We start from the raw sequence: 24,184 nt of genomic DNA on the forward strand, positions 1-24,184 counted from the left end.
GTGTGTTCTTATCTATTTTATACAAAATACTTAACAATTCATTTACAGTTTCTTAAAAATTCGGAAATATTTTTGGTATTTTGATATTATACTTGAGAAATACGTGCAGAATATTGTTACATTATTTTATATAACTTTAAGTACCAATAAAACACAATTTGTATTGTAAATAATAATTGAAGGACAAAAATTCTAAAATTCGGGCGTATTTTGAAACACATTATTATAATTGAATTATAATATTATGTTTCAGTGTATAAGAAATTACTATTGTCAGTTAAGCTGGCGAACACTATATTGGATAGATTCAACACACATTTTAATTTATCAGTGCTAATGAGTTAATATTACTACAGAAAAATGACAGAAACATTTTTATACATAAACGATACGTTTTCGATATAAAAACTGCTACAGTATAATAAACATACAAGACAAAATATATAGCAATATCGTTAAATTTCTTCATTACCAGCAATTTGTTACTAAAATATATAAGCGATATAAAGTGAATTATTAATTTAAGAATTTTTTGTTGCCAATAAAAAATTCTGTCCATTAACAAAATACTTTAACTATTTGTAGTAACGGATACACGTAATGAAGTTAGCTAAGATAAATATTGCGACAAAATGAATTATTCGAGTTTTCTATTAATGAACAAAAGAAAGAAAAGAAAGAAAGAAAAAAAATGGATAAGCAAATTTATGAATTCATATACAATATTTGATTAATTTTTATTAATTAACTTAATCAGTGATTATTTCATCTTCTGCATAACAAAAGATTATTTTATTACGAAGATATTATTAATAAAATTCTAGCAGTTTCTATCTCGGAATCGTGTCTTAATATAAATCAGAACCGTAAACCGACATTCAAAGAAAAGTTATCTCTGTTTTATAAATAGTAAAATATTTCTATATTTTGATTCTCGTTTATACATAGGACTTATTCAATGACACGCCAATAGTTAGATAACAATAAAATATTTGTTATTCATTGAAAATATAAATCGATACAATTCTTATTAATAAGTTTTGAAACGTTGGGTTATCATTGCAAAAGTCTCAATTATAAATAAATTGCTAACATTTATTTATCCATTCCATAATATTCCATAATTCATCAATGAATTAATTCAATTTAGCTGTTAATTGGAAATTTTTTTGGATTTAATAAAGATACATACTCCGTATATATTCATTTATACACACGCACGCACGCACGCACGCACACACACTTATACAAAGGGAGCAAAGCACATATATATTGAATTCTGAGTTTTTCTTTTAAGTTTTGTATGACTTTGAAGCCTGGCTATTACTTTCATTTACAAAAATATCAGTGAATGGCGATGAAAACAACGAGATGCAAAACGTATAGAAATTTTTTGTTTCTCTACTCACATCAAAATCATCGCACTTCGATTTAACGATCTAAGAAAGTTTACTTTTACGTCGAATACTAACGAACCTACATCCAAACGTTCGAACGTCGAAAGCTAATAATCAGCTGTGCGCTCGATAACGAGGCTAGATTCGTCACGGAGGGAGGGGAACCTTTTTTCTCCTCGGCGTGCTAAAACGACGCGTCATGATCCTAACGTAGAACGGAGGGAGAAGAGAAAAATCGGTTTACAGCTCCAGAGGGGCGAATCAAGGAAGAAGATAAACGAACACGGCGAAAGTGAGTCAAAGGGCGTGCCCAGCTTCTAGGCAGTGCGGGCACTTATCGCTAGAGGAAGCACTAGTGCGTCGTGCGAGGCACCACCGCGACCTTGCTATATTGTTCGTCGGATTGAGCAGGCAGCAGCTGCTGTTGTTGTTGTGGCTGCTGTTGTGGAGGCTGGGGTTTGGCAAAACGACTCGGATATTTTGGCTGATGTTGCTGTTCTGGTAGCGTTACGTAACCGGAGATTGGTTTCGACGTCGGTGGTGAGGAAAGCTGCTGCTGTTGTTGTTGGTGGAGATGATGATAGTCCTTGGGCGCGTCCGGATCGCCAGGCTGCCAGCAAAGAACGAAGCTCGATGTCGGTGAGCTTGAAGTCGAGGACGAAGAGGCAGACGACGACGACGACGTCGACGACGATTCGTCATCCCTCGTCGCTTCCAAATCCAGCGAAGGGTACAGACTAAAAAGAAGGATATTTTTAAGGTGATTGGTAACTTTTTCATGCTAGAAATGCATTTATATCAATTTTAATTTATGTTCATAGTATCCATTATAAATAATAATGTTTAATCTGAAATATAGCTCCTCGTTCAAGTGAAGCGTTAAAATAATTTCAATCGTAAAGAATATTTCAATTTTTATTTATTTACTTTTCAGGCTTTACATCAATAAATTGTTGTTATGTACAAACGAACTGTTTATTATAATTAAAATTGTTTGATTTGATTAAATATCGATTCAAATGTAATAAATCAAGACTATTTTCTATATCGTTATCTTGAAATTTCGGTAAATATGGGAAACTTTAATGCAAAATCCTTCGAAAATTCAGAAGATTGTGAGTGACTGGTCGCGTGTAACGTAACCTTAAAATCAATCCTAATTATACATCTTGCATTATTAGCTTTGAATTCAAGACCAGAGAACATTGGTTGGTTACCCTGGAGCTTGAATTGAGGGCATGCGCGTTTGTAATAACTTGGAAATACTCGATAGGAATAGAATAAGCGTTCGATTTCTCACCCGACTCTATCATGATCATCTGAGCTGGCGGTTCCGGAGGTCTCCAGACTCGCAGATTTGCTCTGTTGGAGCATCTGAAACACAGTACCCGTGGGTTTGGGCTCGCTATTACCGCCTACGAACGAGGTAACAGGCACATAGGGTTTGTGCGCAGCTGTGGGCGGTTCCGGTTTTCGTGCCGTCCCCTCGGCAATCGATGCTACGGTCACGTAGGGCTTCGCCTCCTGTTGTTGGCCTATCGTAAACTTGGCAACTGGCTGATCCTCGGGCTGCCGCCTTGCGTCCAGACTTGTCGCCGGTGGCTTTTGCACCTCGAGAAAGCCAGTTTGCACGTACGGCCTCCAGAGCTTTTCCGGTTGCTGAGGCTGTTGTTTCGACTTGTCCAAACCGAGGTCCTCGAACATCCGTAGGGAGTCAATTGCTCTCTTTGTGTTATCCTGGAAGAATGAAAATGATGTTTTAAATAGTTGCCACATATACAATAATAAAAAAGAAAAAAAAAACATTACACAATAGCGTTCAAGATTACTATTCAAAGATATATTTATAATTTATATTTCATAAAAATTTTTACGTAGATAATACATTTTATATCTCAAATTTAACTTTCTTTTCATTTTTTTTCATTATTTTAAATTTGTGTTATAATGTTATTAAAAAAAAAAGTTTGTAATATACCTTTGATTTTTGTTCTAGCGAGACAAGGCTCACGTATGGATTTGTCGTTGTTTTGTTTTCTGTTTCAGATCTTGTTTTACTCAATGAAATGGATTCTTCTTCGGATTTGCAACGTATCGGGGACTTTGATATAACCCCTACTACGCTGTAGCTGCCTGCATTTGGATTTTCTTTAGGAACTGGACTTGAATTGTTCGACATCTCCTCCGATGAGGGCATGCTGATATAACCTATACATTATCCAAATTTACGATAATAATTATAATTTAAGAATTAGATAATAATAATTTTTCCACTTGTTTTTTCAATGTTTTCTTCTATTATTTTATCTTTTGTTTGCTTTGCTTTTTTTTTTTTTTTTTTTTTTATCAAGTCAAATAAGATAGAAGAGAATAACTATGGCTGTACCTGTGGAAGACCATGTCTGCTGTGAAGTGACATAGCCGATGTTGTCGCTGAGATTTGGTGTAGACCTAACAAGTGACAGAGTATCAGCGGGCAGTGTTGTAGGTATTATAAGCTCATTGGAGCCTTTGGCAACCTTAACATAGGGTTCCCATCTTGTAGCTGTAGCCTCGAGGCTTGGCTTTGTTGCCCCAGCCACATTACGCTGACGCAGACTCGAAGACTCCCAAGCCGGTGCTGTAGCCGTCGGTGCGTCGAGAGCGAGCTTCTTCGGTACAACAGGATCTACCTCGGCACCACTGTCACTCGACACTTGCGAGTCTGAAGTCAATGACGAAGTTACCGATTCCTGGCCGCTTGAACAACCACTCGAATCAGCTGACGATTGTCGCGTATGCTGCTCCCCGGACTTCTGTAAAAGTTTCTGAGGCAAAAGACAAAGATTTATTAATGATTTTCACTAAATTATGGATAAATGATTTATTGTTTATATTTTACATTGTCTACAAATTAAAATTATTTTCCGTGAATAGTGCATGTCAATATTTATTTCAAAGCTGAAATTGCACATACGCATGTACAGGAATTACATTAATAAAGAAAATTGAACAATAGTTTTGAGTGTAAATTATATTAATTAAATAGTATATTATCAATATAATTAATTGTAAATGATAATTATTGCTACTCTGATTTAAGTATTTGTTTTTTTCTTCAATTTTTTAAATTTTCCGTGTGTATGCGCAAATTGTTATTAATTAAAATTGAAAACCAAGATAAAATTTAAAAAAATTTAGAGTAATTTATTGCATTCAACGTGTATTAACTACGAAATAAAACTAACAATTTTTGTTAAGCACTGCTTTTGTATGATTTGTAATTCTATAAATAAATTATTCTTTCGTGAAAATATTTTAATCATTGATTGTAACTTACCATATTTGGAGCTAGTCCTGGTGGAAGTTTAACTTCAACATCTTGCATCGCTTTGCATTTAAGCCATAATCTTTAAAAAATAAATGTATTATAAATAATTTACATTTTTAATTTATAATAGACGAGGATTTGGAGGAGAGATTTATAAAATACCTTTTGGAGGAATAACCAACGCAGAAAACGAATGCAATGCCGCATATACTTCCAATAACCCAAATAATTATCCATACGCGATAAGATGGACCTACAAGACAGACAACTCATTTTTAATATACCATTCCTCGTTCACAACTAATCCTTATTAAATTAAATTTATTATTAAAGAAAATCAAAGACAGTGATTACCGTTACTGAAGCAATTGCCCTCGCCAGCGTCAGACCAATTTCCAAAGAGATGCTCGCTATTTGGTGCGATATTTACGGCTCTTACTTGGAACGTGTACAATTTCTCCCTGCCCACGGTTTTGCAATCGGGAATCGATAGCGAGGCTTCTGTAAATTAAGCATAATTTCATTCGACATTATCATACATTTACGTATTGTTGTACGTATGTGCGTTTACGATTACTTTTAATTTTCATTTTCCAACAATTAATATTTGATATTTTCAGAATTGACGAAGCTACGCTTTACTTCATTTTCAGCGATAATCGATAAATAATTTTGTTAATAACTCAAGCGATATAACGCATTAATAAATAACGACTATTTAAATTATAATTTATTCTATGCATGGAATATTAAAATCAAAATTATTATTAAATAAGGAGCAGCAGGAGTTAATTAAGTAAAATGCGACCACTATAATGAAATCGAGGGCTACAAAATCTTGCGAGATTAAAGAAAGGTGGCTGCTAGCTAGCTATTAACTAGCTACAATAATCTCACCAAATAATCCGTAGCTCAAAAATATGGCAATTATTTTTTATTTTAAAGTATTACATTGCATAACGTACCTAGGCTGGTGGTGTTCTGTATCTCGCCGTCGTTGCTCTTTATCTGGAAGTAATCGAGAGGACCGGCGGGTAGTTGCGGCCTCATCCATAGCAGCCGCACCTGACTCGAATTGACGAATCTCACGGTGGGTGGCGTTATTCTACCGGGTACGCCGATGCCGGTAAGAATATGCACGGCTTCGGACTCGGCGCTACAGTTGACGGTGCAGGCGCTGACCCTGAGGCTGTAGTTCCGGTTCGCTTGGAGACCGCGCAGCTCGACCCGTGGCACTTCGTTCACCACTCGCCTGTGCTCGTTATAATGCACGACGTAGTAGCGCAGCATGCCGTTGAGCGCGACGGGACTCTTCCACTCCAGGTACATCGTTGTGTTAGTGACGTTGTGGACGACAATGTCGCGAGGCGGATCACTCGGGGCCGACTCGTATGTCGTGTTGTACAGGGGGTCGCTGTGCTGGCCCTCGCCGTTCTGAATTACACGCGCAACGTGAGCTTCTTTTGTTCAACGATTCTTTTAATGCCTGACTTAATTGTTTATTCGTCGAATTTTTGTACATAATGGGAGGAGGACAAAGGTTTCTTCGGGTGTTAACGGGAAGTTCTGAAATCTCGTGGCAACTTAACAAATGGGCTCTTTATTATTTTATTGATGTATGTTGGGGAAAAAATCGTTGCTCAAATTGGCAAGGAACAAGTCCTATTGAATATACGTAATCGACTGTTAAAATTGGCCCGTTCATACGTTATATCAGATAGTGATGGAAACACAAAATTCCAATGTAACATCGATAAACAGAGCGATACGTTCTTCCCTTACTTTTGATAAGTTCTTTTACCATATAGAATTTCCACTAGCTACATCTTTTATTATTGAAGTATATAGGCGCTACAATTCGATCAATCGCGATACAATACGCGATAAATTACAATTACAATAAGAATATAATATTAATGCAACATTTATTTCGCGGCAACATTTATTTCGCGATTACTCAATACCTTTAAATTGTATGTCATAAAGTACACGTTTTAAAATCTTTTATTATTTAAAATATTTATTAATTAAGTATAATATCAGTTCTTTTTCCATTCTTTGTTATGTTCTCGAATTATTAAATTTTAATTAATGCCTCATCCAAATTCGATCTAAAGCCAAACTGAATTATAGTTACATCTTTTTTTCTCTTAGGCTATCAATTTCAAATCAATTTGTGTCATTCTATGACACTATATTTATATCAAACCAATCTTTACATTATTAGGCAAAATTTTACACACGATGCAAATGAATAAAATAATGTAATAAAGGAATTTTCGCATTCGATGCTTTATTACTTGTGATTATATTACTGTGAATTGTGAATATTATTGTGAATATATTACCTAATAATGTTAGTTAATAATAATATTAAAAATTGCAAGAAACACGAGGAAATGTTCGTGTCCTTTACAAAAATACGATTAAATCCATAATCTGTAAAATCTATAAACTGTGTTCACCTTAGTAAGTATGGCGACGGCAATCATATAAGTTGTATAGGGCTTCAGTCCGGTAACCTTGCCGGTAACTGTGTTAACATCGGCTTTGATAGTTGTATTGAGTTTCGGTCCATTGCAGTTCAGATTACGGGGGGCGACGATCGGACAGTAATAGATTTTGAAACCCTCGACGATGCCGATACGGTCCGAGCAGTCGAGTTTCCAGCTTACATCGATGAATGTCGAATCCATGTGGTTTATCCACACTGTTTTCATTTTGCCGACGACTTTATTGTGAATGACGGTGCACGAGGCCCAAACCATTCCGCTGCTCGCCCGCTGTGTGTTTGCCGATATCGCGAACTGATAGACGCGCTTGGGGTCGGGCACCGTGACATTGTGAGCCGTTGACATCTTCGATACGTGCAACCACTCGAGATATCCCTTTACATTTGGATCAAGCATAAATGATTTAGTATTTTTTATTTTTTTTTTATTGTGCGAAAATATTGGTTACGGTGATTTGGTATTTTTGTAAATATAAATACTTAGAAGCCGTGCAGTTATTGTTCATGGAAAGTATAAAATTCACATATAAAAAATCTATAAGTATTTTAGATACATTTATATTACAATTTTATGATTACAATCTATCTATAATTCGAGAATAATATTTAAAAATTGACAACAGGTAGATGTATATACGAAATCAATGTATACATATATATATATATATATATATATATATATATATATATATATCCTCACACTCCATTTAATCAATAATATTTTTGTAATTGAAAAAGTACTTTGGTAAATATAAAATTACAGAATTACATCACAATGATAATAATAATTAATGTATTGGTGATAATTTCGAAATCATCAAGCAAATTCTTTAAAACAATATCTGTAAAGGTTATTTTGATTTGTTTGCATGAATCATTACAAGTTCTATTACGTTATCATTAACCAAAGATATTCAATTATAAATAATTTATACATAGTAGAGAACAGTAGTAAATGAAACATTGTGAAGTGCTCGAATATAAAAAAAGACTTTTATCTAATCTTTAAAAGTTCCCAAAATTAATATTTCAATGTTCAAATATAATAATTCGTTTATGACAATTGTTTCGCAATACAACAACTTAATTTATTTTATATAAATGTGACTTTGAAAAAAATTCATAAATATTATTAAGCTTATGATTTTAAGTATAATAAAAATATCTGTGAAATAATCAATAGTTTCTTCAAAATTTTGAAAATATTTGAATTTGGATTACATTAAACATGCAAAAATTATTTTAGAAATGAACACTAACAAGTATAATTGATAAAGATTATCTTTAAGCAAAAAATTTTAAAAATACTTACTTGACATTGATAAGGTCGATCCCTATCGTTTTCACACCAGAAAATAGTATAATTCGTTATCTCATCGTCACCTCCAATTGGTGGTTTCCACGATAATTCGTACAATCCATCATCAAAAGCAATTTTTGTAAATGCTATTGGCTCCTTCGGTACTAAATAATCAAACAAATGCGAAAATAAATATAAAAATATAATAAAACAGAAAAAAAATGAAAAGAAACGATGTTATCACATTTTTAATAAAATTTCAACTGTATTTTAGAGTTAATGAAATTGTAATGCGTTGCAAATTTGCGAACTAATTTTATTCTCCTTCAACAATATAATTATATAATTACCGAATGGATTGTGTTTATTGGCTTGTATTACATGCTGAATATATACTTTGAAAAGTAAAATTTTCCAACGTATGCAATAAGTAATTTTGAATATGTTAATGTTAAATATATTCTAAATTAGACAACAATTTCTTCTTATATCAACTACAAGTAATGTTATATTAAGTCAATGATCAATGTCACTGGCAATCGCTATTATTAATTTTATCGGAAAATTTTCAGTAATACTATATTGTATTGTAAAACTTTTTATAAGACGAAAGCCTTTAATATTAAAACTAAACATTTTATAAATATTACACTTATACAACTTCTGGTATAATACTAAATAACATATTTATAGGTAATATACATATGAGAATGTATTTTATTTGTTTTTTATTTTTGTTGTTGTTGTTAAACTGAATAAAATAGAATGATATATTTGAATTCTTACAATATTAAGCTGTATTATGTGTAGTTTTTAAAAATAGCTGTTCAAAATAATATTTACATTTGAAAACAAACGGACAATTGAACATAGCTAAAGTAATTTAGACTGTAAATACATAACTTTAAAAGTAAAATATTCATTTATTCATGGTTGCACATTGTTTTTCAAAATAAATAAAATGACCGCGAGGCAAGTGAAATCATCAATAAAATTAAAATTTTCCCTTCGCTTCTATCTGCTCTATGCTTTATTTTTATTTTTTATTTTTTATTTGTATAGATGGACGAGATAATGCTCTTATCTTTGTTATAACTTGCAAATTCTTCAAGAGAAACGTGTGCAATTTGACTCTCAGCTTTTCAATAAAATTAAATGGTAATAACCATTTTGCTAATTGAAATTATTATTTTTCTTCGCGTGTTCCGACAATTGTGGCACGAGGTTGCTAATTTCCAGCTCTTAAATTCCACAAGCGAGTCTTGAAATAAAGAAACCCAAACGATAAAGAATCTTACTTGAATAGCGACTGGGAACAAAGACTTTGGTGGGCTTATCGAAAATGCCGACGTCGTTGCTTGAAACGATCTCGAAGTGGTAGCTGCTGTGATGCGCCAATCCCCGGAACTTAGCGTACGTACGGGTGATTTCGTTGGGGGCAATGCCGATGCGCTGGCCGTTTTCCTCCACGTGGATTACCTGGTAGCGGAAGTTGTTGCCATTTTCGAGGTGGGCTGGTATCGACTGCCAGTACAAATACACGTCGCGGTTGATGTTATTTTCCGAAACCTCGAAGCTACCAACATCCGTGCGTGGCGATTGGCTGGGCACTAGAAGATAATCGGGTTGCCGATAAATATTTCGGTAGTGATTTATATAATAGCGCTATTGCCTATTACAGTTCTCTACTTATTTAGCGTTCGAGCTTTCCTCATGAATTCTCATTAGTGGTCTTCGCTCTTTTATATGCATTTCAAATAGTAATTCATTAAAACAGAACCATCACTCTGTGTGTAAATACATTTATTATGCTGATAAGTTGAAAAGTCGTATAATTTGATTTGGCACAAACAAGTGAACCAATGGGTTACAAAGTTTTTTTTACATAAAAAAACCGGATTTATTGTAATGACTTTGAAAATAAATGCATGGCATAAGTCACGCGTATCTTCTGAGATTTATAAAACTAAGAAAATTCATATGCCTATTAACAATGTCAATCTTCAAATGAAATAAGATTTATTTTTAAGCTTTTTATGAGCCTTAAATCTTCTACTTTATTCATTTATAAATCCTTAACTTTGTAAAAAGGATGATATTCCGTTAAATGGTAATTAAACATTCTCGGTTTCAATATAAACTTTACGGGCGTATTACTCGTATAATTTTGCAAAGCATCAGAAGTTCTAATCATAATAAATCAATTTATCGATTGTAAAAAATTCACCGTAAATTACAATCTACAATTTTAAATATGCTAAAGTAAATGTAAAATTCACCTCTGGCTGGTGTTCGGAAAGTGACGCCGCTGAAGTTGCTCCACTTATCATCTCCGCTGGCAACTGCACTCTTGATGTAAACCCTGACGTCGTAAATCGCATTGGCGTACTGAAGTCCAGTAAGACTGTAATATCTCTTTGGATTGTGAGGCTCATCCGTAATGTTTACAATCTGCATTACACGAGCGATGTTTTTATTTATTTATTTATTTAATAATTAAGTAATTAATTTTAAATACTTAATATGATGAAATACTAATGTCCTATATTAAAGCCTAATAAGGGATGAGATATCCTTATCATAATATGTCATGAATTTATATCAGACATATGAAAAACATTTCAAAGAATTTAAGTATCAGGAAAAAATATTTTCCTCTTCAATTTAATACTTTATTTAATATTCGATTAAAATGGAAATATCCCTATGTAAAGTTTGAATATGAAATCATTAATGTAATCTTCTTTAAAATTTCATATTGGATATTAAAATTCTACAGTAACGAGCATAAGCGACGAAAGTGCCGCACAATAATATCTTTGTATTTCAAAGTAAGAAAAAATAACGATCAATTTGAAATAATATAAACACGATTCGCATTAAACATAAACTTCAATATGATACTACAGAGACTTGTATTGACTCTTAAAACATTATCGATACAATTATCAAATTTAACGGTAAAGCATGCGTAAAAGTGAAAAGGAAAATGCACGCGAGTCAACAAAAATGGCGAATTTAATACATCGCTGCTTAATGAAGATCGGTCGCTCCACGAGGCTCATTAAATATATTAATTCGCGTAGCATTCGATGAAATACCTCGAACGACGATAACGAACAAGGCTGCAATTTATATAAAATCGTAAATATAATCGTCTTGATAAAAGTCCAAACATGAGAAGCACTGTGAAATAAAGTAAATCATTCATCAAGGAATTCGTGCTAAATCGGCGACATTGGCAAGCGATGCAATCGCGAGTTTACAAGAGAGACTAGGTGGGAGATATAAAGGAATCCAATTTAATTGAGGCGAAAATCAAGTTTCCCATTTCGCGCAGCCGACCCAATTCTGCTTCGCGCGCATCAGTTTTCCTTATCGGGCCGATGCGATCGAGGCTCGTCGTACGCGCTGATGGTCGATAAGCAGTCAAGAGACTTCCACGGCTTGCGTTATTTATCGCGCGATTCTTGCGAAATATGGCTAGTTTGGGAACCATGAATATCGTCGCTCTCTCACTGTCACCCTCGTTTCGTTCGTACGTTTCTCGGCTTTTTTTTAAATCGAACGACAAAGACGCCTCTCGCGCATCGTCGCACACTGAGGCCATTGAGAGCTCTCGCTGCAATTAGCATCGTTTCGCGGAAGTTTCTCTCCGTGTTGCTTTAATGAACCGATTAAGAAAGCAGACGTCCGCCGAAGAATGCGAAGAAATCCGGTAGCGATCAATCGATTAGTCAATAAATTACAATCGATCTACTACCCACCCGCACCTATCCAATAAATAAATCTATATCGCTCTCACTATCGGCGCTTCGACGAATGCAAATCCATCGAGCATATGCGAGTCGTCGATTAGCGCTATAGGCATTTCATGGGTACCGTAATTTACCTGCCAGGTCTTCCTGCCGTCCCATTGGTTCTGGTGGGCCACGCGGTGATGCAACCCTGCGGGGAAGGTTTGCATGGGGAATGGAACGCTCCAGTGCAGCATCACGCTGTCGAGTGTCTTATTCACCACGGTAAGATTCGTTGGCCTCGCTGGTATAACTGTAAAGTGATAAAAATACGTTTGTGCTCGATCTTGGCTCTCGTATTAGTAAGATCGAATTCTAAAGACACGAATCGTCTCGTAGGCAATATGTCATTAAGTAAATACCAAAACGGTGCAAATCGAGATTCGAACAAACAATTAGCATTTTATAATTAAATTCTTTCGTATTTAGTCCAGAATCTATGAAAAAGATACGCATGATTCATTCTGGTGAAGGAAAGAGTAGTGTTGAAATTTAGTCAACTAACGACACCTACCGTAAGCAAAATGATGGAACTTGTGGGTGTATGACCAGTTGCCGAGGACGTTTTCTCCGATAAGGTGGAACGTGTAATACTCGTAAGGCTGCCGGTAAATAGGGTTTGTCGTCGAATCCCAGAAACACCTGTTGCGAGGTTTGTCCTTGCCGGGCTCCGGGGGTCGGGCGTCGCTGGGGCACGGGTAGACCTTGCGGCCACCCGCCCGTCCAGGCAGTTTGAACGTTACCGAATAGACGGTGTCGACGTTGTTGTCACGCGGATCCCACGAACAGGTGAGGTTCTCCCAGTTTTGTGACATGCACGTGAAGTTCTCTGCCTGCGGCTTGTCTGTGGATCGAACATAAACAAGAATATATGAGGGAGGCGAGGGGACGGGTGTGTGGATAGTATGAGATGAGACGAAGAATTTGATTAACACTAACCCTTATAATTTCGTCTCAACAGTGTATTGAGTTTCCTCAATTGACACGTAACGTTAATTCTAATATCACTGTGTCGAGATTGTGTATAAATATTAGCTGTTAACAAATTCTTTGTTCCTTATATTTTCTATTATTTGTAAATTAATTTCGGCACGCTTTCATAAATTCGCTGTACTTACACGTAACTGAGTTACGTCGACTCGTTTTATTATCATTAATTCATTTTATTAATTTACTTGTTTGATAATGTTAGCTAAATAAGCTGTTATCATTTTCAAACATTACAAATTATCATCGTAATTATATATATATACATATATATATATATATATATATATATATGAATTGTTGTACTATACAAATAATGGTAGATATGCGGGATAATATTCCATTGCCTTTTTCTTTTGCCATAATTGTTTACAAGTATGTGAGTGTGTCCACGCGAGTACATACTCGTTTGATTGACAATATTTCTTGTTGAATTTATAATTAATTTATTAAATCTTTGAAAAATAGTACATTTCCAAATACACACGCGCGCGCGCACACACACACACACACACAAAACTTCATACTTACGATTCGAGTTTTATTTTGATCTTAAACTTTTTAATAATTTTTCTGTATATATACTACTGTTATACAAATAATTATACAAAACTCTCAAAATTTTCGTTATTTATTAGAATTTAATTTTTTTAATACATACCTATAAGGTAATCGCTTTTTAAAGTAATGCTTAATATTTGAGGAATGACAGTTAATCACATTTATTTTTAGTGTTTGAAATAATAGACCAATTCTTCCACCAGTGTTTGCCGGTATTAGTTCTAAATAAAAATTTTAGAAATACGAAAAAGATTCAGCCCCAATGAACATAAATTTATCGGCATTAATGAAGGTACTCGCGGTAATTCGCGTGACAAGCGCCGGTTCATCATTTCCTTGAGTGCGCAAGATGTAATATTACCCGAGCGATGCGCCAGAGCACTTGTTCGCTCATTTCGATTTCACGTTCGCCGCGGCACAACGACCACAACGTCAACGGCAAATGCTTATTATCGGAGCCTCTTCCCAGTAGATAAGCAGCGGTCGGCGCAATCGGTATTTCCTGGAAGCGCTCGATAAGAAATCTCATGGCTTATCGAAGATGGGGGGGGGGCAGTACTAATGAAGCGCTCCCCGTGGTTTACGCGAATCGCTGACTATTTCCTTTTTTTATCCGTTTCTATCCTCTTCTACCCCCACCTCGACGCTGCCTTTCATGGAATTACGAACGAGGATCCGGAGATATATCGACGAGGACGAGGATGTCATTCGCGCTCGTTTTTTAATGAGTATAGTCACCTTTGTAAACGCGTGCGTCCTTTAATGCAAGAGCCATTGGCATGTTAGTGCTAATTTCGCTATTTAAACATCTTAAAAGCATACGCTTTTTATTAAGAATCGTCAAGCAAAAGTATTTGACTTCACCAATTGAGAATCGGCTTTAATAACATACAAAAAAAATGAAAAAAATAAAGATTCGTGCGAGAAAGGCCTCCTTCGCATCAACCGAAGTAAACATATTTTGATTCGCATATTGGAAATAATATTCACTTATTATGGAATCTTCCTATATATATGTATATATATATATATATATATTCATTTAATACTAAGTATTTAGTTCGAAATACTGACAGCAGCATTTTTAAAAATTGAAGTAATGTGCGGGATGTCAATGATAATTATGCAAATAATATTTCATATGAAAGATCGAAAATCAGTTACGATGAATGCATTATGGTTATTACATCACGTCCAAAACCTTCGTATTTCTGGAAATTCTTAGTGAATAAATAAAAATGCCGGCTTTACTTGAAGCTAAAATTGAAGTTTTAAATATTCATAAAGAGCATATAACATAAGTGGAAAACATTCGAAATCGTTCAGGTAAAAAAGTGCAATAATCGTTACTTTTGGTTCAAAATAAATAAATAAGTAAATAAATAAATTAAATGAAAAAAGAAAGAAAGAAAAAAGTAAAACAAGAAACCCGTAATGTAATAGTCTGAGCCGTGTTCGATCCGTTACGAGCATCGACCGTGCATTAACATATTATGCATACATTAATGTTTATTCTTCTTCCCGGTATTCTTTTTATCTCGACACGGCGATCGCACTTTTATTACACGAAGAAAAGAGATATCATATAATTAAAGTTCGTGTATCCACATATTCCGTAAAAATCGTTATATCTATGGTAATCCAAGCGACTCGGCGAATCACTTTCTTCTCCTCCTTAATGCCGATACGCAAAGCTTAAATGTGAAAGAAAAACTCACATCCGACGACGACCTTGTTAAGGCATACAGCCTCGTAATCCTTGTCGTAGGTCTTGTCAAGTCTGAGCTTGCAGTAATACATGGCATTCTCGGGTGGTGGCCTGCTTACGTCCAGCTGTATGGTCGTGTCGTTGAGTACACTTATGAATTCCGGCTCGATCTGCCGGTGGCCCTTGAAGAACACAAGGTCCGACGAGTTCTTGCCCGGGAACGAGGCCTCGATAAACGTCTTGTTGAGGATGCAAAGTATGCGCAACGAGCTGCCATCCTCCAGGACGATGTCGCCGGGTGGCCAAGTTCCTGTAACACAATTCACGGGTCTTATTGCAACATTACGATTCTTTAAAGGTATGTGATTGGTGTGTGCTATGTGCGTACGAATCGTATAATGACTAGGAAAAGCGTTACATATAGTTTAGATATTATATATATTAAAGATCGAATAATTAAATCAAATCTTATCTCAGATTAAGATACTTTGTGCTATTGTATCCGGCTATGAGCCAAATTGCACATTAAAAATTCAAAATCATATAGTAATCATAATAACGTTCATACGATATTTATAGTTTAGCAATTAATTAAACTGTAACTTATAAACATTGTGGCTTTATAATATTTGAATCATCGTTCAAGCATATGTAATTAACCTAAGATTGCTCATTTATAATGCCGCAACAATATTTAATTTCCTATTTTTAGAATTTACATAATATTTCAATAGGCATTAAATAAACATTTTTAAATGAAATCAAAAAAAATTTTTTTTAAGACATCATCTTTTTGAATTTCTTTTCGGATAGATAGATACTACTGCCGATACTAAGAAAAGAAGAATTTCGTTATTAAGTCCATTTTCATCATCATGAAAATTGGATGCGCCATGAAATATAGATTTGAAAGTCTGCCAGTTCATCTTTATTCGAACTGAGAGCAAGACAATGCTAGTCGCTTAATATGTCGATCGGTAGATGATCAAAGAAAATCTACCAACGTGTCAAGAAACTCTTTCTCACGTGCATTTGAATATACAGCTTGGAATAGCAAATGGATTACGCAGCGTCCGGACTTAATCCAGAAATTTAAATGAAACTTATGTGCGCGTACTCGATGCGATGATCTGGCATTATCTATTCCGAAGAAACGCTACCAGCGGAGCACCTCATTTCCAATTCCTCTCTCGTAACAAGTTCAATATTCATCCGAGGGAGAATAGGCTGGTTGATGCATTATTAAATACGAACACGACGAGAGAGACAGAGATAGAAAGAGAGAGAGAGAGAGAGGGGGAGAGAGAGAGAGAGGAGCGAAACAATGGATGGCGAATGGGGAGAGATTGAATGAAAATTGAAGAGCAAGCGCAACCATAAATAGATGAAATTCGGCCCTTAGAATCGCGAGGCAAGGAATTCGACGACGACGACGACGACGACGACGACGACGACGACGACGACGACGACGACGACGACGACGACGACGACGACGACGACGACGACGACGACGACGACGACGACGACGACGACGACGACGACGACGACGACGACGACGACGACGACGACGACGACGACGACGACGACGACGACGACGACGACGACGACGACGACGACGACGACGACGACGACGACGACGACGACGACGACGACGACGACGACGACGACGACGACGACGACGACGACGACGACGACGACGACGACGACGACGACGACGACGACGACGACGACGACGACGACGACGACGACGACGACGACGACGACGACGACGACGACGACGACGACGACGACGACGACGACGACGACGACGACGACGACGACGACGACGACGACGACGACGACGACGACGACGACGACGACGACGACGACGACGACGACGACGACGACGACGACGACGACGACGACGACGACGACGACGACGACGACGACGACGACGACGACGACGACGACGACGACGACGACGACGACGACGACGACGACGACGACAACGACGACGACAACCTCTTCGTTCCATAATATGTTTTATTTATAAACGCAGTATTTCCTCCCGCGCCTTCAGTTTCTCGTCTGTGGAAATAGTGGTAAACGTACATACGCGCTTCCCACGTACGAGTACCCTAAAAATTGTAGCTCCGTGACTCTCTTTTTCCTCTTCGGCGTTGTTTTACGATCGCGATTTATCGGTCGATCGATAACAGATGCCGATCGAGAACCCTGAGCGCGACTTTCTTGTCGTGTCTCTTGTTGGATCTTTCTTTTTCTCTGGCCTTTGCTTTTTAACGGACTCTTTACAATTCTCTCTCCTCTTCCCCTTTCATTCCCCATCGCGGTCTCGACATATTTACGGATGGTAGCAAGTGTTCTTTTATTTTCAGAAGAAAATCCTTGGATTCGTTCAAAGTACGACTAAATATTTGTGTGTCTCGTTTGATGTTTTGTTTTCAAAGTACATCAATTGGCGCATATAATTGATTGTCATATAAACAAAATTGAGAAAATAAAATTTAACGTAAATATTTATTCCTAACCAAACATGTGAAACATAAATTAAGAATGTAATATAAGCAAATTTGAAAATGCACAATATTGCAAAAATACGGCTCCTGTATACGAGCAATAAAGTAAGTCAACTTTGAATAGCTTAATAACAAATGCTTAAAAAAATTTCGATTCAATTAAAGTCTAAACGTATTAGTAATAATTATTAAATAATAAATCATTCGACATTCAAAATATGTTAGCATCTATCTAATATCAAGTTGATTAATTTTTTACCTTTTCAATTATTCCATTATTGAGTTTACAATATATTTTTTACACTTAAGATACGGCTAAAGCTGAAATTAAACGATAGATAACGATGAATTATATTTCATCGATACTGTGTATCCAGTATTTAAATACTAATTCTCTTAATAAATAATGTTGGTGTAGATTTTGGCCATCGTGGAAAATAATGTGCAACATAAAACTCCAATATTAATGAAAAATAATATAATCGCAAATATTTTGTTTGACGCCGATAGCATTGGCCATTATTGAATGTCGCCATCTTATTTTTTAATCGACAGTATCAAAATTTAGAAATTTTTTTGTTTTGTTTTTGTTTTGCTTTTTATTTGTTTCTCTTCGCATAGCATAGTTCGTCTTACGTGTTGTTCAAAAACAAATTTTCTCATCACAGTATCACTGTTCATCGAAAGTAATTTGCAAAAGGGAAGAAAAATTGTGGTCGACGCCGCTTGAGGTGAGAAATTAAACCAATATGAGATAATTTACGTAATTAAACAATTACGAATGAACTAATGGATATTTCCTCTTGGAAATTGGTGTCCTGATAGAAGATAAACGGACGCCAGCTTTAGAGCTCGGGGCGGTCACCTGGGATGTTACGAGGGGAATAGCAGTGGACGATCATTGCTTACGTGCTTTACATTATTTACGCGATATCATGATAAATTGATATTCGTATGCTTTTATTTTAAGCATTGCGACTGAATTTTCTTTTTAACGGCTTATGCTGCAGAACGCATTTTTCGCGCAGAAGATCGCGTTTTGTAAAATCAAAGGAAGGCCAAGGCAATCGGGAATTCATTCGTGTGCGTTATTTTATACTTATAAATTTGCGTTATATTTTTCAAGGAATTGTACATGGCGCTGGTATTTTGACGAGTCGTCGAATTTTCGAGTAAAATCATACGATATGCTTAGAAAATCGTGGTTTCGACAAAACGAATAAGTATTCAATGATTTATCTGATACATTAAATACGTTCTGTGACTGACACGGTATTTAACTAGCAATCATAACAATCTATTTTAAAGAAGATTAAATATTATACAAATACTATTAATCGCGTCGTTTATTATTTGTATTTGTACAATTAGATATTTAAATTGACAGGCAGTGGTCAATAGCCGCTTTTTTCAGTTAAGGATATATATGCGCGCGTGCATTATAAACAAGTTTTTCGCTCTAACAAAATAGTGCCAATCGAAAAATAAAAATGTAAGCTGTAGCAACAAGTAAGGAATCGTTGCTCTTAGGTAGGATTTGACGTTTTCTTCTTATTTTACTTTTTGGATCAAACGAAATAGCGCAAAATTTTGTAAAATATGTAAAATAAATAAAAAAAGTGAACAGAACAAAAAAAAAACAAATAAAAATGAAAAGACAACGCTCTTTGGCACAAAATGCCTATAATGGTATAAAAATTGTATAACGCCTTCGAGCGCCTTGGGATTTGAAAATAAAAATGAACACACTTCTCAAAAAATAGATTTGAATCAGACGCAACATTTACGGATCGTGATGCTTTTTTATCTCGTGTGCCCACGCCGTCACAAGGCTCTAAGAGTATATATCTTTCTCGTACAAACAATGAAAAATAACAAAATAAAAGAAGAAGAAGAAGAAGAAGAAGAAGAAGAAGTAGAAGAAGATGATGATGATGACGATGAATAAGGAAAAAGAAATGTCTCCCTTAAACAGAGGAACCCTTACGAGCACTTGTTCACTTAAATGTGGATACACGGAAAGCAATATTTCGACCTTAAATAACGATGACGATTAGCCCGAGGAGATAAGCGGATATCACGATACAATCTTCCAAGCTTCTTCTGTACGCGCGATCATCGAGTTCGGACGGTAAAGGAAAGAAGAAAAGTGTTCTTGTCCATTTGCGGATTGAAAGGTGAAATTACGAGATAGATAGATACATATATATATATATATATATATATATATATATATATATATATATATATATATATAGACCTCGTCGCGTACTGTAAACGTCAGAGAGCAAAAGGCATCTGTTACCGAACTTCGTGTTCGTGCTTCCAATGCCGTACAAGACGACGGGTCCCTTTTGTCTGCTCGCGCAAGCGTAAACAAATAGTCCGGGATCGAGATTTTTCACGCTCGGCTGACTAACACAGATGAGCACGTTGCGGCGGCCATTTTGGGCCCGGCTTACCGATCGATTCACTTATTATATTTTCCGCGCAAGACTGCATTCCCTGAAAATCTTAGGGAGAAACGCTCATTCATAAATACCAAGGATCCTAGAATATTAAGTACTGCCCTTCGTTGTGATAGATTTCCAACGGCACTTCCTATATTTTGGCGACGATTAATGCACGACCTCGTCACTTTGTACTCAGCTTTGCAAGTCGCTTGAAAGGTAGAAGAGAAAATACGGATAAACTCACGCCCTGGTGTCTTCAGGCCAACGGCGCACTGCTGCGACTCGGCGTGGCACCAGCCCACTCCTGCCAGGTAGACGACAAGGACGAAACCAACGACGAATCGGTGCTCCCTGGGGGCCCGGTTAGACATGGCGGAGGGGCCCCGATTACGTTGTTGACGACGATGCATGCAACAGTGCTGCTGCTGCTGCTGCTGCTGGTGTTGCTGATGCTGATGCTGATCATCCGACGTTGGATCCGGCATCGCACTCCTGCTGCCTTCTTCCCATCACTGCAAAAGACAACAAACACGCACTCGCATTAATTCATCATGTTGTGCTCCACTTGTGACTGGGGCTTGGCGAGTATGTGCGGTAGGAGGAGGAGAGCCACGGAGGAGATTGTTGATCAATGGACGGCTGTATTTGGCGAATACCACGGCGCGATTATCACTCTGTTATTTCACTCGGAGCAACGCGGCATTAATGTGGTGGGAGCAAGTATTGCCGATACACGCGATAACGTTCGCAAAAATAAAACGGCGCACTTTTTTCCTCCCTTCCCCTGTCGCTTTTCCGCGTCAACCGAAAACGCACTAATTGAAAATTTCATAGCGCGATATTCATTCACGCGTAATAGTAGTAATTTGCTCGTAATATTTAATTCGTGCCGTCTCTCGCGTTTCGTTACTTATTTACTTAAAACTTTTACTTTATATCGGATTAAGTGGGAGGGGACAAGCCGTTGACTTTCCCATCGGTCACGCTGCGAATTAATGAAAGCCAGAGTCATAAATAGGAATCGAACCTACTGCTTCTGCTGCTACATCGAGACTCCGTGAGCTACAAGATTCGATCTACGACTGAATGTTCACGTCGGGGAAAAAAGTCCCATAGCTTTTTCACTTGTGTATGCCCCCCTCCCCCCAACAGCCCACTTCAAGTCAAACGTCGTCAGCATTTGAAGAGGCATTTTTTTCAGAAAGCTCGATTACTTGTTTCAAGGCAATAACACGAACAATCGGCCTTTATTCGCCCTTCTCATGAAAAAAAAAACCCCAACGCCGTCGATTGCATTCGTCAATTTCTTACACTTGCGGCTAAGAAACGAATAATCGCCTGCGCTTCCTTAGATTTTCGGCGATATTCGCCATTCACCTCGACATCGTGTATACGCACGCATCGCCCCATGAATTATTAATCGTTATACCGCTTCCACTTGGGAATTATGCTAATAGCGCGCACGAATCCTTCTTATCCTTTTTGTCCTGCTTCGGCAGCCCTCGCGGATGTGAGCTTTATATACTCGCAGTTATTTTTTGATCGTATTGCGGCTTTTGCATAAGCATAGATGAATCATTCAAATGATAATTCGAGTACGGATTTCGAGCGATGGTTACGGGCGATGTCCGACAAAGATAATTCCTTGGTAGACGAAAAGTGCTGCGCCTCGAACAAAAATTTTTTCTTTCTCTCCACTCTCATAATAAAAGGCGCGCGTATTATTGAACCGCTAACTTGCAACAGCGTTAACGGGAATGACTGTTTTTTTTATTTTTTATGGACCGCTACATAAGTATCCGCTGAAGTTGTAATCGCTAGATTACACCAAATAGAAACGTAAGTTGATTTTTTCTCCATTCTCCATTCGATCGATTCATTATTGTAGAGCGTAAATAAGAGTACGGAGTTTGTACGAATATTTTCTCCTACGAAAGTCTTTCTCCTCGCATAATTATTTATTTAATCTCTTAAACCCGATCGTTCCATTTGTGCGCAACGTTACAAATTTTCTTTCAAATCTTCAACAAATAAAGGATAACGATATCCCGTCGAAAAGTAAACATTGTATCTAAACACCATTTGTAATATTAAGGGGAAAAAAGAAGTGTAAGAGTGGGAATGGAGAAAGATAGGCGGGGAGGGCTTATTAACTCGGTGAGCCGTGGCCGATCATTGTCAGCGATTCGTGCCCTGTGTTTTTACACCCGCCCGCGCCACGGGGTTCGTAATCAATAACGGCCAAGTGACATTGTATACGTAAAGAACTTGACGCTTTTCAATGATGAGGGGGATGCCAGAGTCACGCGATTTCATAGACCTCGTCCGTTCCCTCCCCCACTCCTCGTGTGCTTTTTTCCCTCTTGTCTCGCCATTATTCTTTTTGCGCGCTTCAAGCGCTCTTCTTAAAGCAACATCAGCTTTTGCTTGATCTGCATCATGCGAGATACGTAATGTCATGTCGCGTGTTAATTATTGATCGCAGGGCCGAGGGGCACAGTTTATTGGCCGATGTACGAAACAACGCCGAGATTTAAGATACGTAAATTATTGGCGTGCGTTGGATGTTTGGTGCCGCCGTATTTGCACGCGGTAGGTAGGTAGGTAGGTAGGTAGGTAGGTAGGTAGGTAGGTAGGTAGGTAGGTGCAATTATGAACGATTTCCTCTCGAATTGCATTATGCATGCCTCTCTTTTCTTAGCCGTCGAACAGAACTGTTGCTTTACTTTATAAGATTGTACTTTGAATAATATCGTGTTAAACACGCCACTAATAATTCGTTCATGCTATACGCGAAGATGGTAATTTCCATGAGCCGAACGAGTATTTTAACGATTCGACATTGAGACTTCAACGCTACCGAATTAAGAAGCAGCCATGCTTTTGCCTTTAGAAATTTCCTAATAACAATAAAAAGTCTATTCATATGTGAGGGGACAGGAAGCCGAAAGGTCATATGTCGGGCGTCTTAAGCTCGAATTCGGGTCCAATTCTTGGAAAAAAAAGAGATAAGAGTAGAAGACCGTTCAAATCGAACGGGTGCATTTTCCTATATTTTGCCTGTCGATATTATATCCGTTGAATGAACGGCATTCAGTCGGTCTTATCCTTGTTCTCCCTTGATGCGTATGTGCGCGCGCACGGAGAAGCATTCTCTCACTCTCTTTCCCAAACAACGTTTCTTTTTCTTCCATGCGAACGTACGAGGGAATACGTAATTCAAAGTGGGTTTTCAGCGGATCACATGTATGCTATGCATCGAGAATGGGCGCTGGAATAACGACAGCCTTATTATATGCTACGACGCGTTCGAAACTCAAGAGGGGTGGGGGAATGGGGGGGGGGGGCCTAAAGCCAACAGAAAAAAAAACAGACGCCAACTTTTCTTTTCGCTTGGTATTGGTGGTTGCTTTGGTAACTTGTTCAATGAGTGACCAGTGTATCCGGAGAGAGGGAGAGAGGAAAACCAGAACCTACAACACATGGGCGCCCACTCTTTAGAAAATTTAAAAAAGGAGGAAGAAAGAAAAGAAAGAATGTGTGTAAGGTGGAAGGGAGGGACAGAGAGGAAATGCATGCACGAAAACGTTGGGAAATTGGACTCGGTAAATAGTCGATGATGGACGCATCGAGAGCCATTTGA

General features: G+C 37.1%; 1 protein-coding gene across 1 annotated transcript; it reads right to left on the minus strand.

Annotated features, from left to right (window-relative positions):
• Window positions 1-1,258: 1,258 nt before the first annotated feature.
• On the minus strand, window positions 1,259-16,246 carry dome (cytokine receptor domeless). Its single transcript, XM_011503983.1, has 16 exons — window positions 16,233-16,246; window positions 15,583-15,974; window positions 12,831-13,160; window positions 12,412-12,569; window positions 10,799-10,970; window positions 9,818-10,129; window positions 8,532-8,683; window positions 7,173-7,595; window positions 5,673-6,141; window positions 5,062-5,208; window positions 4,870-4,960; window positions 4,717-4,786; window positions 3,784-4,204; window positions 3,376-3,605; window positions 2,698-3,134; window positions 1,259-2,134 (listed from the first exon to the last, which is right to left on the minus strand). The coding sequence occupies exons 1-16, from the start codon at window positions 16,244-16,246 to the stop codon at window positions 1,750-1,752; spliced, it is 4,203 nt and encodes a 1,400-aa protein (XP_011502285.1). The 3' UTR covers window positions 1,259-1,749.
• Between the last annotated feature and the right edge of the window lie 7,938 nt (window positions 16,247-24,184).

The sequence above is a fragment of the Ceratosolen solmsi genome, unplaced genomic scaffold (genome assembly GCF_000503995.2).
Source record: "Ceratosolen solmsi marchali unplaced genomic scaffold, CerSol_1.0 scaffold53, whole genome shotgun sequence".
NCBI classification, from domain to species: Eukaryota; Metazoa; Arthropoda; class Insecta; order Hymenoptera; family Agaonidae; genus Ceratosolen; species Ceratosolen solmsi.